At 38.0% G+C, this 10,002-nt stretch overlaps 1 protein-coding gene across 1 annotated transcript in view; it reads left to right on the top strand.

The window, feature by feature from the left end:
- The window catches only part of UHRF2 (ubiquitin like with PHD and ring finger domains 2), an 88,483-nt gene extending 84,438 nt beyond the window's left edge, over positions 1 to 4,045 (top strand). Inside the window, exons 15-16 of the mRNA XM_012814001.2 lie at positions 1,621 to 1,719; positions 3,026 to 4,045. Of these exons, the coding sequence (XP_012669455.1) occupies positions 1,621 to 1,719; positions 3,026 to 3,172 (246 nt within the window). The 3' untranslated portion in view covers positions 3,173 to 4,045. The remainder of the gene's footprint in view (positions 1 to 1,620; positions 1,720 to 3,025) is intronic.
- Positions 4,046 to 10,002: the final 5,957 nt, after the last annotated feature.

Genomic DNA, 10,002 nt, shown 5'->3' with positions numbered 1-10,002 from the left:
CTCTCTGAAGTCTATTTCTCGACTGTACCATGACTGGTTTGGACTAGGTCAGCAGTTTCCAACCATTTCATTTTTTTTTTCTTTTTTTTTTTTTTTGAGACAATCTATTTGTCACCCTCGGTAGAGTGCTGTGGCGTCACAGCTCATAGCAACCTCAAACTCTTGGGCTCAAGTGGTTCTTTTACCTCAGCTTCTCAAACGGGACTACAGGCGCCTGGCTATTTTTAGAGACAAAGTCTTGTTCTAGTTCAGACTGGTCTCAAAAACCTGAGCTTGGGCAGTCCACCCATCTTGGCCTCCCAGAGTGCTAGAATTACAAGCATGACAAGACATCTTTTTAGAATGTGACGTTTAATTTAACTTAATTCCTGTAAATTCTGCATTTTCTATTAACCTAAAAAAACCCATAAAATGTATTTCCTTACTACCAGAAGAACTAAATGGAGGACTGTCCTCATGACTACTCAAAAAGAATGACCTTTCCTTCTAGTTTAAAAGAAACTGCTTGGATAAAATGGAATTGGTAATGGCTTTTGAAGAGAATAAAGTATCCATTTGATCATATATTCTAGGTAGCTCTACTTTTTATCATTTTAACCCACTTTAAACATTGGCATCAGGAAAATATGGGATTTTTTAGATGAAGGCAAAATATCACAGAGTAATCCTAGAAGAATAAATTGTAATTCTTTATAGTATTAGATATTATAGAGAGTATTAGTGCCTAGTCCTTCCTTTAAAGCTTAAAAAATTCAAATTTGGTAATAGACAAAGATAAAAAGGCAACCATTAGGTAATGACCTGGAAACAAAGCTGCCCATTATATTTTTACCTAAGAATAATTTATCCCAGGAATGTGAGGTTTAGCGGGACTTTGCCTTTTTTCTTTATTTTTTATTTTGAAATAGGATCTTGATCTGTTGCCCAAGCCAGAGTGCAGCGGTATAATCATAGCTCACTGCACCTTTGAACTCCTGGATTCAAGTGATCCTTCTACCTCAGCCTCCTGAATACTAGAGCTGGGGCTTCACTATGTTGCCCAGGCTGGCTCAAACTCTTGGCTTCAAGCAATCCTCCTGTCTCAGTCTGCCAAAGTGCTGAGATTGCAGGCATGAGCTACTGTACCTAGTTGGACTTCAATGGCATATATTTTGACTTTACAGTGTTTTCAACCCTAGTACTGTGTGGGAAATACAGTTTCTTTAGCTTATAAGTTTGTTTATCTCAAGTAGTTACAAGAGTGACTACTTTTTTTCTTATTAGAAAACATTAAATATGACTAAGACCCTTTTTTGATACACTGTAGACATGCATATTTTGGTGGTATAAGTGAAATTTTGATAGATTCATATAATATATAATTCAAGATGATTGGAATATTCATTACCTCTAACATTTTTCTTTATGCTAGGAATAGTTGAATTATTTTCTACTCGCTATATTGATGAAGTATACAATGAGTTATTTACTGTAATCCCTCTACTAATTTGTTGAACAGTAGGTCTTATTTCTTCTAGCTATATTTTTGTACCCTTTAACTGCTAACACACTTTTTTTCTGATCACTTAATATATTATGAACTGTTAACTTTTGTTTCCTTCCCCTTGGGTACCATTCTAGAATTTTCTGAAAAAATTGGAACAGTCTTTTATGTGTGTCTGCTGCCAGGAGCTAGTTTACCAGCCTGTGACAACAGAATGCTTCCACAATGTCTGTAAAGTAAGTGGAATTCCTTTCTCATTTCCAATATTAGGCCTGAAGGCACACTATTCGCTATACTTTTTTTAGTGAGCTAAGAAGCATTTTTCCATGAAGTGTAGGATAGTTATGGAACCTTGCCAATTAAGAAGCATTTAATTATATCTTGATGGTAAATGCATGTTTTAATTTGATAGTAATGGTAATTCTGCTAATAGTTTGAGATAGTCTATCATGTTCAGAACTACTGAGGAAGAGTTGAAATGAAGAAATAAGTGTCATTGCTCTTTACTGTGTAACAGCTTATGTATTTTATATATTACAGTGCAAACTGGAGTAGTTTCACATATTTAATAAAATGTCTAACATTATATCGGGCAGAATGCCCACATGAATTAAATATTGTGTTATCATTATGGCATAAAAGGAAAGTTTAAGTCAAGCATTGAACTCTTGCTTTATAAAGTAGTGGTTGTGTGCCCTATAGTAACTTCAGAATTTTAGTTTCTTTTGTAAAATGGAAACAAATCTTCTACCTATGAGTTCATGCCTGACTTTGAGTCAGTTAACTCTCTTCACATAAATATGTGTGTGTGTGTGTGTATATATATATATATATATTTGTTTTGAGACAGAGTCTCAAGCTGTTGCCCTGGGTAGAGTGCTGTGACATCGCTGCTCACAGCAACCTCAAACTCTTGATCCTCTTGCCTTAGCCTCCCAAGTAGCTGGGACCACAGCAGCCTGCCACAACACCTGGCTATTTTTGGTTATAGTTGTCATTGTTGTTTGGTGAGCCTGGGATGGATTAGAACCCGCCAGCTCTAGTGTATGTGGCTGGTTCCTTAGCCACTTGAGCTACAGGTGCCAAGCCTAAATATATATTTTAAAGACCCATTATGTGTTGACTGTTTTGATAAAATGTGTAACTTCAGTTCTAAGGAGGGGAATCCTGATGTATGTTTGTTTTTCTCTAGGGTTCTGTTGGGAAAGAACAGGATTAAAATACAGCCTAAAAGATTAGTCTAGTAGAAATCACATGTAATCCCTAATACCATCATTTTACTGGATAAGGAATTTGAAGCACAAAATAGTTAAATAATTTACCTGAAGTCTCACAGTGTGTGTGCCAGAGGTGAAACTAAAATCATGACTGTAGGCTTTTTCATAGTGCAGATGTAGGTCTTTTTATCTTATATATTTCTTGTTACCAAACACTAAGTTTCTAGTTCCCAGCATAAGTTGCTAAATACTTTCTGTACATGCTTTACCCTCAGATAAAATTGGATGTTATTTTTGTTTGCTTTTTCCATTGGTTTTACTTTAGGATTGCTTGCAGCGTTCCTTTAAGGCCCAAGTTTTCTCCTGCCCTGCTTGTCGGCATGATCTTGGCCAGAATTACATCATGATTCCCAATGAGATTCTACAGACTCTACTTGACCTTTTCTTCCCTGGCTACAGCAAAGGACGATGATCTGTCTACTTCCACTATTTTGTTCCTGGTGGCTTTTTGGACAATAAAGAATCTTCTTAAAATGGGTGGGGGAGGGTGGAAGTAATGGTGGACCATATCTCTCACGTTCTGAAGCAGCTAATCCTCTTTCCCACATAGCCATCATTTTGTGTGTGTAGTAAGAGGCCCATTTCTCAACTGTCTTTTAAATATCAAAAGGTAGTTCCTGTCTGTAACAGCTAGTTTTAATGAGTCAAAGCCTCAGCTAGTTGATATCCAAGTTACAATTTATTTTGCAACTACCTCAGGACAGAAAAGATTTATGGGGATTTTAAAAATCATTGAATAATTAGTTAAACGAAATTTTAGCTACACACTGCCTCCCAAATATTAGTTGTGCCTGGTTCTTGTAATTTGATTTTACAGAAAAGGAAATGACACTTGAGATTGTTGGAATGAATGCAGCTTCTGTAATGTGCATAATACTTTTTTTAACGTCTCTTCCATTACAAAGTGTGTTTTGCAAGGACAGGTTCATTTTTTGGCCCACTTTGTGAGCTCCATTGTGCTTTTTCCTGGTGTTTTATGCAAGTTGACTACTAATGACTAATGAGAACAATAATGAATGCATTGTTGCAGCATTAGTGTAATGTGGTGTGGTTTTGCACTTAAAAGAAGTATTCAGATGCTGTAGTTGTAAATGTTTATGAAAACCCACTTCTGTACTAGTCAAATTGCTTTTAGTGAGTCTCACCAGTGGTTTTACATCTGCAGAGTATTGAGGGCTGTGCTGACTTTTGAGAGGATTTAAAATTGCTTCATATTGTGATCCTAAATTTTATATTCACTATATTCCCTAAAGTATACCTTAATAAATATTTTATGATCAGAAAACTCCTCTTGCTTTACTTTTTTACATTTGTCTGGCTTATATTATGAATTTTCAAGAATCATTTACTTTAGGGTTATTCATTGTGTTTTTATTGAAACAGACATTTTAAAATTTGATCTTGATAACAAGAATTAGAATGAAATCTTAAGCACTAAGGACACATTTCATCCTGTTTTTTAAAATTTTATTCTGTGCCTATTCTTAGTCAAAAGGCCAAGAAGCAATAAATTTTATTTTTAATAGGAAAAATTTTCAAAAGACCTAGTATAACTGTAGCTTCTGTCTTATGTCACTTTGTCACCCTAGGTAGATCACAGCTCACAGCAACCTCAAACTCTTGCATCAGCCTCCCAAGTAGCTGGGACTACAGGCACCCACCACAACACTGAGCTATTTTTAGAAATGAGGTCTCGCTCTGGCTCAGACTGGTCTCAAACTTGTGAGCTCAGGCAATCCACCCAGTTTGGCCTCCTAGAGTGTTAGGATTACAGGTGTGAGCTGTCGTCCCTGACCTTTACATATATATATATTTTTTTTTCTTTTTTTTTTTTTTTGAGACAGAGTCTCAAGCTGTTGCCCTGGGTAGAGTGCGGTGGTGTAACAGCTCACAGCTCACAGCAACCTCAAACTCTTGGGCTAAAGCTGTCCTCTTGCCTCAATTTTTTTTTCTTTTTCTATTTTTAGCAGAGATAGGGTCTCAGTCTTGCTCAGACTGGTCTCAATCTTGTAAACTCAAGTGATCCATCCACCTTGGCCTCCTGGAGTGCTAGGTTTATAGGCATGAGCCACCACGCCTGGCCAAGAATATTTTAAAACATCATCCTACTCTGTTCTGCAATACACACTCATCAGCGTCTTAATGTGACCAAGTTAGTCTTTCCACCCCTAAATTCTGAACCATATAAATAACATATTTTGCACCAATCACTGGTACATTCTTATGTATATTCATTTAATCCCTCTGACAACTCTAAGAGGTGAATATTAGTGGAATTGAAAGGTTAAGTAACTTGCCCAAGGTCATATATCAAGCATGTGGCAGAGCTGTGCTGTAAACTTGGCAGTCTGAATCTAGAGCTCTGCTGATGTTTACTTCCATGCTATACAGGCTTTTTGCCCTTGGTTACGAGGCAAACTAGTTTCATTGCTTTCCCTATATTCAGTTAAATTCAAAATCAGGTTTGGGAAAACACTTATAGCACAGTATTTGGAGCAGTTATCACTTGGGACTAGTATAGACACTGGAATCATTTTTATTTTGAAGTATCAAATTCAGGTAGGACCTTAAACTGAAAATGAAGCATGCTAGTAGGTGTGGTGTCTAATGCATCTGATCCTAGCATTCTGGAAGGCCAAAGCAGGTGAATTATTTGAGTTTAGGAGATTGATATCAGCCTGAATAAGAAACTTGGTCTCTACTAAAAATAAAAAAACTAGCTGGGAATAGTGGTACACACCTATAGTCCCAGCTACTTAGGAGGCTTACTTGAACCCAAGAGTTTGAGGTTCCTATGAGCTGTGATGCCATGGCACTGTACCCAGAGCAACAGAGTATGACTCTGTCTCAAAAAAGGAAAATCAAGCATTAAATCATCTAGTGCTATACTTCCTGTAGCATTGGCCATGTTCCTGCATGAAGGGTGGGAAATATCTCCCAGTTTCAGCTACTTGAACTGGTTTATTTTGCTAGCAAAATAACTAATTTACACATTTTTGCTATGAATTGTCCAAACTCTGCCCTAACACAGTAGACTAGGAAAGAAAACTGATTATAGCTTAACAAATTCACACTTCAATAATGGCCAAAAGCCAAGCAGTATCTTATTCTTTTTTTTTTGGAGACATAGTTTCGCTATGTCATCTTGGTAGAGTGCTGTGGCAACACAGCGCACAGCAACCTCCAACTCTTGGGCTTAAGCAAGTCTCTTGTCTCAGCCTCCCAAGTAGCTGGCGCCTGCCACAACGCACAACTAGTTTTTTGTTGTAGTTGTCATTGGTGTTTTATCAGGCCTGGACTGGGTTCAAACCTGCCAGCCCCAGTGTATATGGCTGGTGCCCTAACTACTGAGCTATGGGCGTGGAGCCAAGCAGTATCTTATTCTTGAATTTTTTAGTCATCCAGTGTTTTTACATAAGCATTTCAGTTTCTTTGTAGAGAAGGGGACTTTTAGAAAACATAACAACAATACTATTATCACATGTAAAAAAAATTAAGATTTCTTTACATCAGTTACCCAGTAAATATTCCAATTTCTGTAGTCTCAAATGTCACAGTTGATTTGTCTGAATCAGGATCCAAATAAAAACTTCATCACAGTGTGTGATTGGTAGCTATCTCCTAAGTATCTTTTAATTTACATGTATCCCCTCATATTTTTTTTTTCCCTTTTGCAGTTTGTGTGTTTAAATTAAGTTGGTTCTGAAGCATTTCTGACAGGTTTGCAGATCGAACTCTGTGGTGTAAGTTTAAGATTTCTCTGTAAATTGGCAGTTTAAGTAAGACCAGATTGAGATCTGACTTAAGACTTCCTCATAGGCAATTTGGTTGTCCTTTGGTGTCATGTAATATCTGCCTCTTAGTCTTAAGTGTGAAAGATGTGCTTTTTCCCCACTGGTATCTGTTACATTTTATAGTTTATGGTGATTATTCAACCGCTTTACTACGGGTAGCATTTTTAAAAATATTTTCTTTTTCTGATTACATAAGGCCTCTCTACTTTTAGAAGTCACTTTTAATTAATGATTCACAGATATGTGCATGCATATTTGCAAATATGTGCATATGTTTCAGTATATTAGGTAAACTTTGGAAGGTGACAAACATTCTCAGTATTGTCCAGCTTTGTTATAACAGTTTACATAACAGAAAGGGGTCCTAGGTCCTACCTGTATATTTAAAATCTTCGATTTTACTATACATCCTACTTATGGGATCTTGTAAGAGTTGAGTTGCAATCTCTGACAAGTCCACTGTCTACTGTTTGCCCATTAGGGACCAAAGCCTTTCACTATTCTTCAGGACACACCTGAATTTGAGTGAATTGAGCTTGATGGCCCAGTCAACACCAGCTTACATTAGAGTTATGCTGATCTGTCCACTTTACTGGCTGGTCTCTACAACCAGACCTTCCCAATTCCTAAAGGAACTGGAATTTAGGGACCTGGCTAGATCTGGTCCTACACAGGAAAAAAAAAAATTAAATACCAGTCACTGGATATAAGAAACCAAGAGCTACTTAGACCACATAGGCAGAACAAATGACTCCTATTGAAAAAATGAATTCTACAACTGTCTATTCAAATATGATACTATGTTGCATTGATAGGATAGGCTGCTGTGTGAAGAGTAATTTGAGATTAAAATTCCTGGAATAAAACATTGTGAAAACAAAATGGAACAGACAAAACAGGATTGGACACTGCCAAAATTTTAATGTATTGCCAAGTAATCTGTTACTTATAGATATGCCACAGTTTATTCATCTACTGATGAATATTTGGATTGTTTCCAGGATTTTGCTATTATGAATAAAGCTGCTGTGAACCCTCATATTTGGAAAACAATTTTTTTTTTTTTTGAGACAGTCCCATTTTGTCACCCTCGGTAGAGTGCAGTGGTGTCATACCTCACAGCAACCTCCAACTCTTGTGCTGAAGCAATTCTTTTGCCTCAGCCTCCAGAGTAGCTGGGATTACAGGTACCCACCACAACACCTGGCTGTTTTTTAGACAAGAGGTCTCGCTTTTGCTCAGGCTGCCTTGAACTCCTGTGCTCAAGCAATCCACCCACCTAGGCCTTCCAGAGTGCTAGACAATTGTGAGCCACCGCACATGGAAAACTCTTTAAATAATTAAACATGTACTTAACAAACAACTGATAAATTTCACTAATAGTTACTTGCTCAAGAAACATGAAGACATATTCAGAGTGGTTTATACAGTCTTACATTTCTGCCAGCAGCATACAAGAATTCTAGTTGCCCCACGTGCTCACTAACACCTGTTTTGCCATTTCATTATAAACCATTCTAGAGGGCATGTAGTTCCGTGGGAGATGAATGGCTTGTGGTAGGCTACTGTTCACCAGGTATTTTATATTTTAGGCTTAGAAATGAAAATATTAGGATTGTACTTCCTAGCCTTTTTGGGGTAGGCCATATGACCAGTTAGCCAGTTGTGAGTAGAAATGCTATACATCTGAGCAAAGTATGTCATGGCCCTCCATGTTTTCTTTCCCTTTCCATGGACACCAGTAGCATCCCAAATAGCACTTTTCCATCTGCCTAGATCCCAGAATGAGAATGATCCAGAGCCTCCAGCCAACTTGTGGACATGCAACCTGCATAAAAGGTAAATAGGTTTTTTAGTTGTTAGCACAGCATCACCCAGCCTGTCCTGACTGATAGAAACATTCCTAACTTCCTCAGCCTGCCAGTAGATATGGAATTGATTTTAGTTGGTCTTTTAACTTTGTATCTAGCACTTCCACTATTTTTAAACCAATTCAAGTCAGTTGACTATAAGCTATTGATAAGATGGTAAGTAGTATAATAAGCAACCCCAATGATCCCTACCCTCCTGATCTTCACATCCTGGTATAAATCTCCCCGTCAGTGTGGGCTGAACTTATAAATTCTCTTGTAATGAATAGAACACAGCAGGAATGATGATATGGTACTTAAAAGGATAGGTGACCAAAATACTATTATCTTCCACTTTAAGACCCTGGTCTCTTTCAGTCTGGGGAAAAATGTGAGCTGCCATATGGAGAGACAGTCTCTTAGAAATGCAGTCTCCCCCAGTGGAGCTTTGAGATAACTTTAGCCCTTAATTGTAACCTTGTGAGACTTTTACCCACAGTTACTCAGCTGAACTATTCCTGTATTACCTGCAGAAACTGATAATAAATGTCTGAATCCACTAAGCTTTGGGGTAACTATGCAGCAAAAAATGAGTAATACAGATAGGGTGACCTTCAGTGCCAATTTGTGCTTCTTTTTCCAAAACTATGAATACTATTTGCTTGTCTTTAATGCGCCCCTGGTTGGGTATCATTACCCTATTTACAGACTCAAAATCTTCTATAACATAGCTCCCAGTTCACTTGTATTGCCAAAATATTCTTTTCCTATTATATCCAAGAAATTTTAACAGTTGATAGCATTTTTGTGCTTGAGAAAATACCAGCATCTTTTAAATCTTAGTGAGTAGTAATAGAATAAGAAATGATAACTGGTAGAAGTACAATAATCCCAAAGACAATTTGCCTAGAAATCCTCTCTCCAAGTAGCTTCTAACTAGGTCTCTGCCTGGTTGCTTGTCTAGAGGCCAGGAGAAATTTTTGAGGTGCACCTTACTTTCATATACTCTTCTACCCATTGAGTCACAGGCACTGCTAAGAGATAGGATGTATCTTCTTTATCTTACATTTCTAAACAGGAAATAATATACATCCTATCTCTGATGGTGGTTTATAAAGATTAAATGCTGTTACCTGTTTACTGGCTAAAAACTAGACAGTGCCCTGTGAGCTGGTGCAAGAGCCGTGAGTTATTGGCCAAGGTTTTGAGTTTTTTCTTTTTTGAAGGCAGTAGATGAGCTAATTCAAGGGGTGGTGTAAGGAGAATGAGAGAGAGGGGAGGAGGGATGGGATGGGGTGGTAATGGTGTATGGCACACCTCTTGCGGGCAGGACACAATTATAAGAGGGATTTCATCAGCAGCGCCGGTTGCTCAGTGGGTAGGGCCAGCTAAACAACAAGACGACCCCAACGTTGTGGCAGGCGCCTGTAGGCCCAGCTACTTGGGAGCCTGAGGCAAGAGGTTCCTGTGGGCTGTGACGCCACGGCACTCTACCGAGGGTGACACAATGAGGCTGTCTCCCCCCACCCCCACCCCCAAAAGAGGGACTTTATCTAACAAATGCAATCAGTGTAACCTAATTCTTTTTTTTTTTTTTT

This window comes from Otolemur garnettii, unplaced genomic scaffold (assembly GCF_000181295.1).
Source record: "Otolemur garnettii isolate 467f Iridium unplaced genomic scaffold, OtoGar3 scaffold00006, whole genome shotgun sequence".
Lineage (NCBI taxonomy): Eukaryota > Metazoa > Chordata > Mammalia > Primates > Galagidae > Otolemur > Otolemur garnettii.
Note: the sequence above shows the minus strand (reverse complement) of the source record. Positions and strands in the feature narration are given on the sequence as shown.